The sequence below is a fragment of the Crocuta crocuta genome, unplaced genomic scaffold, assembly GCF_008692635.1.
Source record: "Crocuta crocuta isolate KB4526 unplaced genomic scaffold, BGI_CrCroc_1.0 scaffold205, whole genome shotgun sequence".
NCBI classification, from domain to species: domain Eukaryota; kingdom Metazoa; phylum Chordata; class Mammalia; order Carnivora; family Hyaenidae; genus Crocuta; species Crocuta crocuta.
This window is the reverse complement of record NW_027530644.1, coordinates 1,992,656-2,011,040: the sequence shown is the minus strand read 5'-3', so window position 1 is coordinate 2,011,040 and position 18,385 is coordinate 1,992,656. Positions and strand designations below refer to the sequence as shown.

The window sequence follows — 18,385 nt, the reverse complement described above, 5'->3', positions numbered from 1 at the left end:
TCAGTTGTATATGGAATCTAAACACACTCATAAACATATACATCCCAGAAAACCCAAACACAGGGTCAGTTGGTTAATCATCCGATTTGACTCAGGTCATGATCTCATGGTTTGTGGGTTTGAACCTCACATCAGGCTCACTACTGTCAGCCTGTCAGCACAGAGCCTGGAGCCTGGTTCAGATTCTGTGTCTCTCTCTCTTTCTGCTCCTCCCCTATTCACCCTCTGCCTCCTGCTGTCTCTCAAAAATGAAAACAAAATAACAAAACAAAACCTCCCAAAACAAAAACACCCAAATGCAGAAAAATACATCAGGGTTATAGCTACCAGAGGTGGTGGGTGGAGCGAGGGGGAATTAGAGGAAAATGGTCAAAAGTTACAAATTTCAATTATGAGATAAATAAGTACTAGGGATATGAAATACAACATGATGACTATAGCTAACACTGCTGTGTCATATAGAGAACAGTTGTTATGAAAGTAAAGTCTAAGAGTTCTTATCAGAAGGAGGCAATTTACCCCCTTTATTCTTTTTTTCTTTTTGTTGTATCTGTTTGAGTTTTTTTTTTAATGTTTATTTATTTTTGAGAGAGAGAAAGACAGAATGCAAGTGTGGGAGGGGCAGACAGAGAGGGAGACACAGAATCTGAAGCAGGTTCCAGGCTCTGTGCAATGAGCACAGATGGGGGGCTCGAACCACCCAAGTCTGAAGTCAGGCACTTAACCGACTGAGCCACCCACATGGCCCTATTGTATCTGTATGAGAAGATGGATGTTGAACCTATTGTGGTAGTCATTTCACACTATCTGATAATCAACGTATCATGCTGTATGCCTTAAACATATACAGTGATGAATGTAAATTATTTCTCATTAATGCTGGAAAATTATTTTTGAAGTCCTCAGTATGGTATACTTTTTGGTAATGTAACTATAATCATTGCTATTCTAAGTAATTTTTACTTTGTTTTTATTTTATCTTTTCCTCTTAGAGTGAAATGCTATAAAATATATTGAGTGTTACGTGCTAGGCAGGCGTCATATTAGATGCTTTACATACATTATCTTATTTTTTTAAAATGTTTAATTATTTTTGAAAGAGAGGTAGAAAGCACATGCGTCAGTGTGCGGGTGAGGGGCAGAGAGAGAGGGACAGAGAATATCCCAAGCAGGCTCTGTGCTGTCAAGCGGGAAGCCTGATACAGGGCTCGAACTCAGGAACCATGAAATCATGACCTGAGCTGAAACCAAGAGTTGGATCCTTAACCAAGTGAGCCCCCCAAGTGCCCCCATTTTCTCATTTTATCCTGCGTAACATTAATGAAGAAGGTATGATTATCTACATTTAGAATCTGGGAAAGTAGGAGAGGTTCAATAACTTTCTAATGGTAGTATGGGTGGTGAATAGTAGAATTGGAAAACCATTGTAGCCTTCTACCTTGGCCTGATAAAAGTTCTCTATTGTCTTTCTTTCCATTAAAGTGTAGAGTGTGAGTTATACCGTGTATTTCTAGTTCCCTGAAATGCAGTAAAGGTGATTTATAAAACTCTTACGAAATAGTATTGAAGTCAGTTGTATTAATTAGGGTTCTTCAGAGACGTGGAACCAATTGGACAGATACACGTACAGATTTATTTTAGGGAATTGGCTCATGTGTTTGTGGGGCTGGCAAATCTGAAATCTGTCGGGCAGGTGGGGAGGTTAGAAATTCAGATAAGAGTTGATGTTACAGGCTGGAAACTCAGGCAAGTTTCCTGTGTTGTAGTCTTGGGGAAAATTCCTTCATTTACGGGAAACCTTAGTCTCTGCTCTTATGGCCTACAGCTGCGTGGCTGGGGCCAACCCACACCCATGATCTGGCCAAGCTGACATATAAAATTAACCATCACACCAATAAACAATGATTTTCACTGAATAGAGTTTTTAAGGTCCCTGGATTCTTTACTGCCAACTTTCCAGCTGGTTCCTGTGCTGTGGATAGAGACACAGGACCAGTGCAGGAGGAAATGAAGTAGGGCCCAAGGGAACAGCTCTCTGTTTATTCCATAGTGTGTGTGTGTTTCTGGTAGAATTCATCATATTGTTTTCTGGACGTGAGTATGCATTTTTAAAAACTCTTCTAGGTTTTAAGTTATTCTGGAGGAAGCTATCAGACTGGCTGGAAAGCCCCAGTCAAGAAAGGGAGGATAAAACAATCTCAAGGAGGGAGGAAGGTCAGGGGATTGGAATTCACACAAATCATAGGTGTGTAGTATGATTAAGGAGGAGAGGGGTGGGCTTGCAGACCCAGAGCACAAGATCATAACTGATAAGAGAGCCCCGCAGTGAACACTGTAAAAGAATGGATGAATTTGGTTTATAAGCATGGTGAGAACAGTTACCAATTTGCCTGTTATAGACAATTAGAAGTCAGAAAAATATGGGTCTTGCTGTTTTTATGTTTTAAGTAGCATTGTATTATTTTCTCCCCTGCTTGCCCAGCCTTATCTGCTGTTACTTCCACTGTAAGCTTTCTAAAGCTTTCTTATACTTTTCCTACGTCTCATTCTGGGGTATTGGTTTAATAGCTGGTAGGTCTCAACATCCTTTTCTCCTTTCCCCACAATTTTATTAGTCACCTTAATACCCACTTTGGAATAAGGTGGCAATAAGGAAGTAAGCAAGCAAGTGTATTCCCTTTTACTATGGTTCTAGAGTAATTCAAGGTAGGCTTAAAAAGAAAAATGATGCTGGAGGAAGAAGAAGATATAGGAGAAGGTAGGTGCTGTGGTGATCTTGTTGGTGGGCTGTGTGTGTGTGAGAGAAAGAGAGAGAGAGAAGGAGAGAGAGAGAGAGACAGACAGACAGAGAGAGGAAGACAGATGGATACCCAGGATATTTGTAGTCCTCGTTGGCAGAGCTTCCTCTTTGACTCTGTACTCACATGGGACCCAGCTGCTGAAGCCAAGTATATGCCAGTAGATCCATTCAACAGATACTCATGAGGGGCCCCCTCCCCAGAACTGGTATTCTAATGTAAATATGAAAGAGTCCTGCCCACGCTGTAAGTGTAAATCTATAAACTCCGGTGTAAGATATATCACTTTCTCTCTCTCTCTCTCTCTTTTTCATCTCAACTTAGGTTTTGACTCTACTCTCCCATTATGCTGGGTTGGATGTTCCTTGCTTCTTCCATCTTGGAGTTGTGTTAATGTTCTGGTTCTTAGAAGATGCCAAAGTGTCAACGAATGGGAGAGAATATTTGTGACTCTACGTTATGCTGACACACGTCCTGTGATGTGACTGTTCCTTTAGGCCCTTTAGGCTATTTCTGGATTACTCTCAGGACATAGGGATCTTTTGAAAGGTGCACCATAGGATTGGTACCCCTGTATATACCAAGTAGCCACTCTTTATGGTTTATCTTCTGGGATTCAAGAAGTCCCCTGCTACAGGATCCACAGATGTTCCTTGTAGCCTAAGGGGCCTCTTTATAGGCTGGGGCAAGTTATTTTCTCCAGAACCTTCTACCCTTTTCTATAACCCTAGTCTCAACAGCCAAGTGTTCTTGTAGGCTGTTTCTGCTTCCTGCCCTGACACATAGCTTCCCCTAGCGATAAAGCAAAGAAGGAACAGACCCAGATTACCTTCTGAAAGGGAGATCTATTACAAAAAGAAAATGAAATCTGAGATAGCACTTAGTGCAGATGGAGGGGCTCTGAACCATGCAGTTGTTCCAGATGGATCTCAAGTGTTCTAAGAATGGGATGTACAGCACATCTTTGGGAAAACCCAAATACTAGTTAAGGGCATTTGGAAGGTACCAGAGGAGAGGCTGTGATTGGATTGGACTACCACTATCCAGTATGAAACATGCCAGCTGCGCAAGTCAGCTCAGAGTCAGGGAGCCTCCTTATGTTCAGTCAGTGATGCATGGTTCCAATCAGATGTGGCTTAATGGTCGCAGGGTCATTATCACTTAATACACCTGGATCAAGCCCTGTTTTTCTCAGAAGAGGACAGTGGAAGTGCCAAGCACTTAAAATGTCATGTACTTGGTTTCAGTGCAATAATAAGGCTGTTTTTTTTTTAATAAAAAAGTATTTTTTCCACTTAATTTAAGCAGTAACTGTTTGAAGTAAGAGAATAACTACATAAAACCTATTATCAAAAGCAATTTTCTGAAGTCTCATTAATGAAGACAGGTAATGAAAATGAAGGTATAAAGACATAACCCTGCTTATGTTTCTACAGGGAAGACTTGGATACCTATAATTGCTCTTTCTTTTAATAACTAATGTGTTTATCTAAGTTGTTGTTGTTGTTTCCAACAATGGAGACAATAAATTAAAAAAAAAGAGGAATGGAAAGATACAAGGACATCTCAAGGAACTGAAGTTTCAAAAACCAAGCTTGGGAAGGATAGGAAAGATAGTTATGGGAACCACATGGACCTCGTCTACTAAGAGCTGTTACTAATGTGACCTAATTCCAATAACTTCCAGTCTCTGTCTCTGTTTGTTGCTTCAAATTCCCTGAAATGACAATCATATTGGCTTAACTGGAGTTAGTCATCTACCCCTGGATCATGCCAATGTGATTAGGTAGCATCACTTAATGCGAAAATTTACTTAATGCTTTCTCCATGTTGGGCATTGCTATAAGCACTTTTCATGTATTATTCATTCTGCTCCAACAACCTTATGTCTTATGCACTGTTATGTTTCCCATTTCTCAGATGAGAAAACCGAAGCCCAAAGAGGCCAAGCAGTTTTCTCAGGGTCATATAGCTTTTACCCAGCATTCAATTTTTGTCATAATATGCACATATCTTGAACTTTATGACTGGTCAGAATAGATAGTAGTTGGGGTTTGGTCTTTGCAAATGTCCTGTGCTTATATCTTAGGGCCCCACATGTGTGATCATAGCCTACATCTTCTTTTTAACAGAAGCCAGAACTCTATCCTGGCTATTGAAAGTATTTGGAATCGAAACCTCTTCCATGATCTAGACAAAGATAGGAGAAACTTTTGGGAGCAGATTTGACCCTGGCGAGGGGCAGGAGCAAACAACAGTGGGAGTCAGCAGCCGTAGTGACTGGTGCAGGGTCCTGCCAGATTCATAGAGATCATGCGCCAGCATTTACCAAGTCATACAGTTCACTTCCATTTCCTGGGCATTTGAAATGTTAACCAGAGTTCTCGGGGATGGAGCAGAATGAGATCAGCACTTGGATGTCAACAGGAACATAGAGTCCTCTATTTCTGTTTGTCACTAATTTAACTGAGTTATTTTGATAGCCCTTTCCTTTGTTTTGTCCCCTCCTCTCTGGTTTTCTCCTTATTGTTTTTTAAACTGTCATCCCCCTTTTTAAAAATTTTAAATGTTAATTTATTTTGAGAGAGTGAAAGAGAGCGTGCACGAGCAGGGGAGGGGCAGAGAGAATCCCAACAATCCCAATACCAATCCCAAGAGAATCTGTGCTGACAGCACAGAACCCGATGTGGGGCTCGGTCTCCCAAACCATGAGATCGTGATGTGAGCTGAAATCCGGAGTTGGAGGCTTAACCAACAGAGCCACCCAGGTATCCCTAAATGGTCATCCTCTTTCTGTTGATTACCATTATTATCCCTACTTTCCTCACCTCTGTGATTCCTTTACTTTCTGAATGCAACAGTATCACCCATCCCTTCATTTATGCCTTAATTTATGCTGGATGCTATGCCAAGTATCATAAGTAAATGAAGTGGGCCAGGTATAGACTGTATCAGACTAGAAAGCACATGTCCTTTCTAAAAAGAATTACTGCCAGGCTCAATGCTCCACATCTAAATTTTCATATAAAATTCCCAATTTTTAAATGTTTGTGATTAGTTAGTTTTAAAAAAGGAGTAGGCCAGTCAGAAAGTGTCTGTAGGATGGGTGTATCAGCAGTTGACAGTTTTGGATATGATACTGTTGGAGGAATGAGGCAGGTGAGAAACACTTGCATCTCTATCCTGGCTTCTAAAGAGACTATATGTGCAGTAATCTATTTCCTGACATTATATTATTAATCATATCTTCATGTACATATTTACATTATGTTAACAGAAGAGGTACTTTTCAGCCTAACACATTAAGATGTAATATTTAAATAGAAGTTGACTATTTTATCACCTGTGCTCTGCCAGTTAGATTTTTAAGCTCCTTCAAAGCAGAAGCCTATGTGTGCCTAGGACACATTTATTTTTAAGATTTTTATTTTTTAAGTAATCTTTACACCCAACGTGGGGCTCAAACTCACAGCCCTGAGATCAAAAGTTGAATGCTCCATTTGAGTCAGCCAGGTGACCCCGCCTAAGATGTATTTTTAATTGACTGATATAAATATGTATCCATTTAGGGGCGCCTGGGTGGCTTAGTCGGTTAAGCGTCCGACTTTCGCTTAGGTCATGATCTCGCGGTTCGTGGGTTCGAGCCCCGCGTCGGGCTCTGTGCTGACTGCCAGCTCAGAGCCTGGAGCCTGTTTCAGTCTGTGACTCCCTCTCTCTCTGGCCCTCCCCTGCTCACGCTGTCTCTCTATCTCCTAGAAATGAATAAAAACATTTAAAAAAAAAAATATGTATCCATTTAAAATATAAGATTAAGTATTCTCTAGTTAAAGAGACGTTTTTGGCATTTGAGTTTGTCTTCCTAATGTCCTTCTGTTTTGTGGGGCTATTTTCAGTGTTGCGTTTGCTTTTCCTTTAGGCAAATTATTTGAAATGTCCTTTCTGAGTTTGGAAAGACTACCTACAGGTCCTCAAATGCAGACTCTTCTTGATGTCACTATTTCTATAATTTTAATATGACTGAATTAAGCTGGACTTGGAAAAAAATGTGCTATTTTAAAAAGATTTTTATAATTTTAGAAAAATTGGCATTTTGATACCTAATATAATTTTTATTTTATTTCAGTCTTTTTGGGAAGAAGATTTGTGGCAGTGTCAGAACACCGAGGACAAAGGAATCTTAGAGTAAAACGCAGTGTTTCTCTTAGCGCAGACTTGGTCCCTTGGAGTAGGAAGGTGCTCAGTATCATACAAAGCAGTCATCTCCACTTTTTTTTAAAATGTTATTTAAAAAAAATTTTTACTTATTTGTTTTTGAGAGATAGAGAGAGAGAGTGATTGCCAGAGAGAGAGGGAGAGAATGCATGTGGGAGAGGGGCAGAGAGAGAAGGAGAAAGAATCTGAAGCAGGCTCCAGGCTCTGAGCTGTCAATGCAGAGCCTGATGTGGGGCTTGAACCCAAAAACTGTGAGATTGTGACCTGAGCTGAAGCCAGACACTTAAGCAACTAAGCCACCCAGGTGCTCTGAGTCTTTTCCCCTTTACAGGTTGTATATTTTTGTATGGTTTTTCTTTGTTGTGAACTGACAGCTGTCTCTGATCATTTCCATACTTTGGGCTTAGTACCGAGCACAGAACAAGTGTACTTCTTTTGGGCTCCCCAAATACATGGTAAGACCTTTGAGGGCTGTATGTTAAGATGTACCCCACCAGTGCCTAACACACATTTTAGGTCATTTAATAACACACGGTTGAGAGCACAGGCTTTGGGGTCAAAGGATCCATATGGAAATCCTGGCCCTACTTTGTACTGATGGAATGACTGTGGACAGGTTGCTTTACCTCTCCAAACATCTGTTTATTTCTTGGGTTGCAGTGAATATTAAATAAGATAGTGAATGAAAATGCTTAGTATAGTCCCTTACTATGGTCAGTCAGTAAATGATGTAGTTAGAACATGACAGTTATACTGAAAGGAAGGAAGTCTTGGAGAATGTTTTAGTACGAAGCCAAGACTGCCTAGAATCTAAGCCACGCTGCTCCCAGAAATGAGTCTTTGATGCTTATCTTGTAGAGCTTCCTACACAGCTAGAGGAAAATGATGTTGTGTGAGCTCAGTTCCCCCAGAAACATAATACTAAGGAACACTCTTAATGCACAGTTTTTCTAGGAAGAGTTGGTCCTGAATTCCAGTGGTCTTCTTTCAGAGGCAGACAAACTCTCCCTATCCACCTAGAAAGAAACCTTTGACTTCCTTAACTCTTTGCCCAAAGTCTCCTCCCTGAAGTGAGATCCAAGAACCTTCTAGCTTCCCTTCCTTCTGACCTCTCTTTCCCCCTGACTCCACCTAGGCTCTTCTTCCCCTTTTAGTCAAGAGCTCCTGTAAATCTCCCCTAAAAGGAGAGAGTGGGAGATAGCTGATGTCTCGTCAAACCAGAAGCTCCCTCCCTCTTACTGTTTAAAAGTGATTTCTAGTTGGGAGGCTAATTAAAAAGTATTTATTTGATGAGATAGTACTTGAATTGTTCAACTAGGCTTTAAAAAATTTAAAACAAGCACATAGTCTTCATAGTTTGTTATAACCCATTTTGTCTTCAAGGGTTTAAATATACTGTCTTACATTTTTCTTAACTGTTTTCAACATCTGTTTATTTCTGGTAGAGATTGTTTTCTTTAGGATCTGTAAAGCAGATAATGGGCCCTTGCTTTTTTGACTTATTTTCCAATAAAGAACTAGCATATAAGTTGTCTTGGGCCTTACTATATATTTACCTAATCAATGGGTTTTTAAACAAAATTAGATCTTCATGATTTTAATTTAAATTAATTTAATTAATTAAATATAATTTTATCATTATTATTTTTAGTAGGGGGCTTGAACTCATGATCCTGAGATCAAGACCTGAGTTGATATCAGGAGTCAGACGCTTAACCAACTGAGCCACCCAGCTGCCCCAGATCACATTTTTAAAGTTTTGATGTCTTTAACTTTGTTTATGTAAAATATTAAAAAAATAATATATTGAACCAACTTTGTGTTCCCTGGACTGTATACTAAATGAGTAACAGTGAAGTCTCTTTTATGTTCTTTCATCTAAAACTGTGTTTAAGGACTAAGGCAAGAACATCACCTTCTCTGGTATCTTGTGGACATAGGCCCCTACTTTGGTGCTTCTCAAAGTGTATGTCTAGAAATGCTATGAAAAATTACTGAGACGGACACTATCACTGTGTACTTGCAGTTCTGGGATCTCAATGTTGTGAGAGAACAGGCCTAGATGAAGCAACACTCAGAGAAACTGAGAAGGGTCTTGCTTATGTGTCCTCCCCCATCCCCGCCCCGCTCCAAATCTTCATTTTGAAAATATTCAAATATGTAGAAAAGTTAAAAGAGTAGTGTAGTGAATACTTATTTACTTTATGGTCTTTTTTAAAACTTTATTTATTTATTTGTTTTGAGAGAGAGCGAAAGAGAGCGAGCATGCCTGTGCCCACCTGTGCGTGAGCACAGGAAGGGCTGATAATCTGTTGGGCAATAACCTATTGCTATATTTACAAGTTCTTTCTGTTTTTTTAAAAAAACAATTGAAAATAAGTGCAGACATCATTTCTTCACCCTGGAGCATAAAGATAAAGTGTCCCAGGTTAAGGACACTTCCCTATACCATCACAATATCATTATCACACATTAGAAAATAAACAATGATTTCTCAGTATCCTAAACAATCCATAATCCATGTTCAGATATTCCCAGTTGTCCCCAACATGTCTTTTTTAATTTAAAACAAAAATAGAGAATCCCATCAAGGTTCATGTATTTGTTGGTATGCTTCATTTATTTTTAAATTTAGAACATGCTTTGTTTGTTGGGTGTGTATATTTCTTGACATTGACCTTTATGAAGAGTGCAGGAGAGTTATTTTGTAGAATGCCCCACGATCTTGATTTTTCTAATTGTTTCTGTATGTGCTTTTAAGTTTTTAATCTTTTGGTACACTTCTGGAAATATATTTGCAGAAGTGTGCATAAAATATAGGTATGCAGGTTTGTGGAAGTTACTTTTCCAGTCTCTGGGATCCTTAAAGTCTGGCTTTTTTACAAACCCTTATCTCTGCACTTGTTTCTCCATTGCATTTAGAGAATGCCTAGTGCAGAGACAATTTCCTGGCACTTTCCTGCGGATCAGGGTGCTAAGGCTGGGCGGCTTCCAATTTAGGCAGTTCCATTGTACTTATCTCAGATCTCCCACCGGGGTTTCAGTTAGAGAAGTTATTGTTTAGATCCCCTTCTAAAAATGTTGCATTCTGTAATTAACTTGGCTTTAAGAGATTTGGGGTGTTTTTATACCATGTGAATGCACTGGCTGTTAGGAAAGTCATTTTAGAGTTTTGGTGATCTAATTCAATTGTTAAGACTGCGTTAATAACTAGGTTGTAATAAGACACAGTGCAGGGTGTTTAGATTTCTCACAGCCTGGTGTTTTTGGTTAGAAAACCCAACATGAGTCTGGAGTTGGTTCACAGTCCTTTATTTAAAAAAAAAAAAAAGCCATGGGCCGCCTGGGTGGCTGAGTCGGTTAAGTGTTCGACTTCAGCTCAGGTCATGATCTCATGGTTTGTGGGTTCGAGCCCCGTGTCGGGCTCTGTGCTGACAGCCAGCTCAGAGCCTGGAGCCTGTTTCCGATTCTGTGTCTCCCTCTCTTTCTGACCCTCCCTGCTCACGCTGTCTCTCTTTCTCTCAGAAATAAATACAACATTTAAAAAAATTTAAAAAAAGGCCAAATGTTAAAAATATTATGACCTAGGTCAACTTTGTCTTTACCTTCCTAATTACCCTTTCTTCTTCTCCTGCACACTCCACAGTGCTTTCCTATTTCTCTTATACTCAACGTGAATGCCAAATGGTGATGACAGACGATGGTGTAAATTGGGGTCCTTAACCTGGAGTTAGTGGGTCAGTGAATTCCATAAAATCATATGCAGAGTTTGTGTATATTTGCCCATGTTTCTGTTCTGGAAAGATGTTTCCATAGATTTCCTCAGCTTTTCAGGGTTGCCTCTGAGCCCCAAGTGGTTAAAAGCATTGGCTAACTAGTTATTTCTTCCTAGGGTATTTGCTATTTTCTCTGACTCTTGGCATAGTGGCTCTCTTTTTAGTAATATTTTTATGCATTTTTTTTGGATCAAAAAATTATAAGGAATAAAATTAAATCCATTGATAATATTAGTCTACACTCTGAGAAACCATTGTTTACATACTGGTAAGTAGTTATCTATCTACCTATCCTCTGTTTACCAATTTATCAATCACCTATCTATCCATCTACACACACACACCTTTTAAAAGAAATCCTAGGGTATATTGGTAACCTTTTTATAAATTGCTGCAGTGTAGCTCATTGCATGAACATACTGTAATTATCAAATCTCTTATTCACAGACATATTTATATTTTAATAGGAATCAAACCATCAGCAACAAGAGATACGATCTTGGGGCTTTTGCTGGTCACAAGAGCTTCTTCCTTTGTCTAATCCTTGCAAGTCCCACATCAAACATGGGACTATGGATTTTGAGCCAGAGAACATGTTAGCTATGTTAGCTTTTGCCGAAAGAAAAGAGAACTGTATTCTTTTTCTTTTTAAGTTTAATCATTTTATTTTGAGAGAGAGAGAGCGCGAGCGAGCGAGCACGAGTGGGGGAGGGGCAGAAGAGGGAGAGAGAAAACCCCAAGCAGGCTCCACGCTGTCAGTGCAGAGCCCAGTGTGGGGCTCAATCTCACGAACTGTGAGATCATGACCTGAACCAAAATCAAGAGCCAGACACTTAACTGACAGCCATCCAGGTACCCCAGGAACTGTATTCTTAACAATCTTCCATCCACCCCTAAGATACTGACATGAATTGGAAAGTCATTTCAAATCAATAAGGAATGTAACAGTTTTATAGGATCAATCATCTTCAAAGCAGCCTCGTTTAAATCCATTCTCAATTTTCAATGTTCACATGGTCCTAATTTTATATAGTTTACTTACATTTTTAAAAGTATTTATGGAAATTTTTATATAAAAAGACAATACGTTCTTAAAATGCTTTTATTATGTAACCTGGGAGACTTTACCAAATATAAATATGCATGATTTCCCTTGGTCTGTGTGTCTGTGTCTATATTTTCATATGATATATTGCTGAAAGAGGTGTTGTTGATGGTCTTTTCTTCCTTTTCTCTTATCTGTTTACCAGTGACACTACCAGATTAGAGCCTGACCCAGTCAACACCCTTGGGTCCAAGGGTAGTAACTGTTCCCATCTGGCTACGTGTGATTAATGGTGCTTATGTCATGGCATAAATCACATTTTACTGTTCAATCAGCTGAGACTCTGGCCATTAAAAAAAATTACTCTATCTACAAAAATCAATAAGCAGTGGTTTTGGGAAAGGAGCAGTTCCTTAACAGTTACTCCCTAAGTCTGTCCGTAAAGATAAACAATCAAATTACTATAGTCACTGAAATTGTGTGGGCAACAACAAGAAATATAATCTCACAGATAAAGGATGACCTTAAGTAAGGACAGGTAGGAAGCCATTTTAAGAAAGACAAGGCAACCAAAGAAACACAATACCCTTCTGAAAGTCTTTAAGAAAGTCACCCTTTTCCACAGATCTAGCCAACAACGTGGCATCAGAGAGTGCACGATGAATTTTCAGAAAAGCATGGAAAATAAATTAGGTTCATAATGGCATTCTGTGACTGACTTAATACCACTCACAACTCTCTGTGGACTCTAGCTACAATATAGAAAATCAATTTTATTTATTTACGTCATGTTTGCCTCATACATTATTGCCATGAGGGAAACACACAAAAATCTAAATACATAAATTAGCCAAGGTGATAAAATTTCAGGTAAAATAAAACAGGAGACCACTTCTTTGGGAAAGAATAGGTCGAAAGATAAATCTTAGACACTTTACTTGGTGGGAAATATTATGTGTACTTTTAAAATGGTGGTGGTGATCATGTGCAGCAGCATGCCTGAATAGACGGAGGCAAGATTAATAGTCCTGATTCACATATAGTTTGTTTCACAGGCCATGAGTGAGTGCTTTGGGATGTTGCTCACACAGCCTGTTTTGCTGCGGTCGCCACCGCTTTTGTGAGCAGCCCAGTGTTTTTTTGCTCAAATTGGAGTATGCCTCACTGATTCCTGTCTGCAACTTGCTTCTTAGGAATCTTGACTGCAAGGTCCATTTCAGGAATTTGAGTTGCACCAGTTTGCCATCTTTACAACGAGGCTTACTTATTTAGCAAAGTGGAATTCTAAATGGGAAAGTAAAGATTTCCCTTCCATACTTGATATATATCTCTGTTCACAGCACAGATAACATCCTTATTTCCACAGTCAGCCGGTGGCTCTCTATATAATCACAAACCTACCTCAATTAAGAAGGCAGGAATAAGATTCCATGCCTTTTCCCTGTATGGAAGATAGAACCCTTTGATGCAAGATACAATCCCGCAGATTTGTTCCTGCTAGACGACGGGAGTACTAACCTTCAGGCAAAGTGCTTTGGTAGAAGCATCCTGTTTCTTCTCATTTCACTGTGTAATGACCAAGAGCTGAGAAGAGCTGTTTCCTGTCACTGCGCTGCATCATCCTCATTTACATTATTGGCAGCTGTTACTTTGCTAGAAGTTTAAATTATCTGAAGAACTCTCAACTGAGTTCAGATGTTTGTTTATTGGAGCTGTCTTGGGCTTCTGAAAACAGTCTTTTGTGTTCTGCCCAGTCTTAAGAAAAGCTCTTCTCAGAATCTGCCCTTCCTCCCTCCTTGCTCCTTTCTGGGAACCTGCTTCAATCTTATGAAGAAAATTAAATAAAGGGACCAGGGGCTTACAGCTCGTCAGAAAGGAGACTCGAGTGGTGAGGCAGCTTGAAACGGAAAGGAATAGGGACTCAACATCCTGCATTTGTGCTTTGTTTTTGAAACTTTGAGTTAGTTGCATTAATGAATTCACCAGCAGTCTAGTAATGGAAAATGTTTCTCCTGTCCTGGTGGGGGAGCCAGATACTATAGATTTGTAACAGGAAGGCTGTTGATTCTGGCTTCATTGTTGGGCCAGTCATTTGTGAGCCGGTGGCCGGACCGCAGGCCACACGCTTCTGTGCAAATCTCCCATGTATTGGGACCACCTGGGTTTTGTTTCTGCCGTTGGAGACGCGGCCAAGAGAACATGGTGAGCCTTGGGTTTCATTTCTTGTTTGTGTTTCCCCACAGCATTGAGGATGGTGCAGGATGCCAGACTCCGTTGGGGGCAGGGAGGGGGCTGTTGAAATCGATGAGCATATGTGAGTGTTTTGCTCTTAATGCTTTTTTCTGTGTCATTCTCTGTAGAGTTCCGGGAACGCGTCCTATCGCTGCTCTATGTCTTCCTCTGCGGATTTTTCCGATGAGGATGATTTCAGCCAGAAATCCGGCTCGGCATCTCCGGCGCCGGGAGACACCTTACCCTGGAATTTACCTAAACATGAGAGATCAAAAAGAAAGATTCACGGGGGCTCCGTGCTGGACCCCGCTGAGAGGGCAGTGCTTAGGATAGCAGGTAAGAGCGTCCGGGGAGGAGATGGAGCCAGGACGGGAGTTGGAAAATTCACCCATCTACCCCCTGGGGCTGTAGCTGGGAGCTGATGCACCAGGGCGGAGATTGGTGCTCTAGGTGGGGGAGGAGGATGACCATGTTTACTTTATGCCCGATTTATATCGAGAAAGCAGTTTGCCCAGCCTGCTGGTGACTAAGCTGTTTGGCCTTGTCTTCTGGTTGGATGAATTGATACCTTTGAAATGCAAGGAGATATCTACAGACATCTGCATTAAACTTTCCTATTTACACGCTGTAGCTACTGTGACATTTTGAAAGTATTAACTTACATGATTCCTAGTGCATTTGCAAGAAGCTGTGAGAAAGCCGCCCTCTTTTCCATTTTTGCCCAGGGATACTGAGCTACGCAGATTTAACTGGGGTAGATTCCTGGGGGTTTTTTTGGTACCCAGGATTTTTTTGGTATTTCCGCAACTTGGATGCCATTTTTTTTTTTTTTTTTCCATGTAGCATCTTTGTCAGCATCATGCGTCCATAGCAGCTTTCTGTCTCTGGTGCTTTTCAGGGTTTAGCCATCATGCATTCCTGATTAATTAATTTATGGGAGGTGCCAACATTTCTGTTCTGTTACCGGTGTTCCCTTGGATTGGCTGTAAAAGTCGAACCAGAAGGGATGGCTTGTTTTACCCAGTTGAAAGCTAAGAACACTGAGGAAGCCAGCCCTCAAACCTTGCAGTGCTAGTGTGGTTTTTTTCTTCCGTGTTCTGTGCATGAGATTTGCTTCCTGGGGTGATTGTGCCTCAATTCCATCAATAATTCTTCCTCTCAGAAATGGTAATGGGTGGGATGGACTAAGTCTTTTGGGGGCTCTTGCAAAGGCCAAAGGTCAGGTTTTTTCCGGAGCTAGTTTCTGCAGCCGGGATCTGGCCTCCTTTCCTCCCCACTCCTGGGGTGTGGGTGCCCACCCAGTTTCTTTTGCCTCCCACTGTAATGCAAAGTTGGTACTTTGTCGTCCTCTGAGGGGGTTGGTGGGGAATAGTCCAGATCCCAGCCACCACTGTAGCTGAGACTCCCCCTATGGTCCCCGCAGTGGGATTTTCTGATTACGGGAAAAACAAACAGCGCCCAGCCAGCCATTCTCTAGTCTGGGTTTCTGGGGCAACAGCCTTGAGCTTCTTCTGGCTTCTGTTGTGAGGTGCTGGCTGGTCTCTTCCAGGCCTCTGAGAGGAGGGGTGGAGCCTGGAAAGGGTAGGAGGAGGGGGATCTGGAGCGAGACTGTTCAGGAGCCAAGTGAGAGTGAGCAGGGGTGACTTGGGGGAGCTGGGACAGACCTAGCTCTCACCACCCTCCTCAAGTACTAAAAAATGTTTAGTCACTGAGGTCTGACTCCTTGCACCTCCCTGCTTCTCCCCCCCACTACATGCAGGTCTGGGGCATGGAGAGGAGGAGACAGTGGCTGCACCCTGTCTTTGGCTGTGCAGAAAGGGAAGATAGGTGAAAGGAGGATACTGAGAGAAGTTGTCGAGCCTTTGTGGAAAGCCTGGCCCATCAAAACAGGATACCTGTGTTCTGTGCATTTTTGTGGACGGAAAAGGTGCTTCTGGCTCAAGGGTTTTGATAGTGGTGGCAGAAGTGGATATTTTGCTTTCATTAGTGCAGGAAGGGGTTATGAAAGCAGGATGGATCAGGTGTTTGTCAGGGGGAATGACATTATACAAGCTGAGGAAGATGACTAGGCAGGAAGTCAGGAGAAGCTGGGGGGACTGTCATTGTACCCTGCAGGTGGGGGAGAAACAGAATTGGTGGTTCTGGTGGGATGCAGTGGACAAGTAGAATGCAGATTCTTTGAGGGCAGGGGCCATGTCTTACTCTTTGTAAAATATTCACTGACTTATTTGTGGGGATAGCTGTGAAGTTAGTGGTTATTAATACACTTGAGACTTCAAATTACATACTTTAAAAAAACCCTTTTTTAAAATGTTTGTTTATTTGTGAGAGAGAGACAGAGCATGAGCAAGGGAGGGGCAGAGAGAGGAGACACAGAATCTGAAGCAGGCTCCAGGCTCTGAGCGGTCAGCATAGAGCCTGATGCGAAGCCTGAATTCACAAATCATGAGATCATGATCTGAGCCCATGTTGGATGCTCAACTGATTGAGGCACCCAGGTACCACTCTAGTTACATACTTTTAAGATATTAATCAAAAACAAAACAAAATTACAAATAGAATAAGCAGCCTTACTATGGAAATGTGCTACTGTATTTAAAATAAATATTGATAAGTTGGCTGTTTTCTACACAATCATAATAATCATACCTCAGGAGCAGGGACTTGGAGGCAGGTCTTCAAATATCTGTTTAATAATCATGTGGCTAAAATATGAAATTCAGATATATTATGTGTTAATTTCACCGCTGATCACCCCATGTGAAGATAAGATCAGCACCCATCACCCCATGTGAAGATAAGATGAAGGAATTAAAAGATTTTGACTCTTAACTTTATTACATATTTTCACACTGCCCGAAACTCACCCCATCTTTGAAATTCATCCCTAGTAAGAGATGGGATGAGGTTCAGAAATGGTATGAGGATGTCCATAGTGTTCATTACTTAGTAATAAAGGAGTTGAAAGTCTAAGATTTTTATTTGTTTTTAAGGTCATAAAAATAGAATTGAACATGAAAATGTCTAGAGTCAAAAAGACCTTATAGTCTGTGGGATACCTTAATTCATTCACATTTAATAAAAATTTATCAAGTCCTGAAATAAAATGAAGAAAAGCACATACTGTTGCCTTTAAGGAAGTTTTTGTCCAATATGATAACTGGATGTGTTGTCAGATGGTTACAACACAGTGTGAGAGATTAGTTGTAATGCCTATAAGTACCTAACATGAAAAGAATCTAGAGGAGAGTCTAACTAACTTGGACGGAGAGGGAAGGCATGAGAGGGTCCTGAGAGGCTTCTGAGGGGAAGTGCCATTTGAGGTGAGATTTGAAGAGCTTGATGGAAATAGGGGAAATGGGGACGCCACTTCAGAGGGATGGTACCACAAGAACAAAGGTAGGGAGATGTGTTTAAATGGAAATTTCAAGGCAATCTAGAAATCCGATTTAAGTGCTTAAAAAAAGTGGGAAAATAGGATGAATGGAAACTTAAAGTAATATGCATAGTAAAGCATGGAGTTTGGTAGGGAACAGCAGAAACTATAGAAGTGTTTGAGTGCAGTGCTGAGGGGACTGGACTATTTGTGCTGTAAGGGATGGGGGAATTCTTGAAAGAGTTTTCAGCAGTACAATGACATAATCAGGTTTACATTTTGGAGAATCTTACTGGTGGTGGTGTTGCATGTCTGACACTTCATGATTTTAAAAGTGCTTTTGCATTTGGTGTAGTTTTCTCATTTTAAAATCTGAGACTGTATACCTTTCCTTTCTCTCACAGGGTCAATGTGAGAATAAGAAGACAAAGTGTGAGGAATGGGGCTTTGTGATATCCATTGTATAAATGACTTTTACATAAGAACAATATAGATCTGCTGTTCTTAGTTATGCGGTTTTGTAAGTTTGGTGTTTTAGTCTTGAAGTGCCTGTTAAAGGTACATGGTCTGTTGGTGACAGTGCTGTTTTAAAATATGGATTTTTGTCCCATATAAATTCTTTGAGGTTGGAACTGAAGGATCCAAGCAGAGTCAGACTTTGGACTCAGGTAAACTTAGATTTTAATTCTCCTTCTATCATTAGTTGTAATTTTTTTTGGCAATTTCCTGAATTTTTCCTAGCTCCTTTTTCTCTACCAAAGGGTTATAGCTGTGGTGAATAAATAAAATAGTGAATGTAAAACATTTTGCAGACTCCTTGCCACATGGCAAATGCCGTATAAATGAGTTTGTTGATGGCCAGATGCTCTTACAGGCAGTTACTACATTATCTCATTTAGTATCCCAACAACTTTATGAAGTAGGTATAATTATTTTCTCCATTTTT

General features: G+C 40.6%; 1 protein-coding gene across 2 annotated transcripts in view; it reads left to right on the top strand.

The window, feature by feature from the left end:
• Nucleotides 1-18,385, top strand: part of DST (dystonin) — a 503,880-nt gene that overhangs the window by 117,232 nt on the left and 368,263 nt on the right. For both annotated transcript variants that reach the window (XM_077769079.1, XM_077769080.1), the window contains exon 4: nucleotides 14,192-14,399. In XM_077769079.1, coding sequence (XP_077625205.1) covers nucleotides 14,192-14,399 — 208 coding nt within the window. The remainder of the gene's footprint in view (nucleotides 1-14,191; nucleotides 14,400-18,385) is intronic.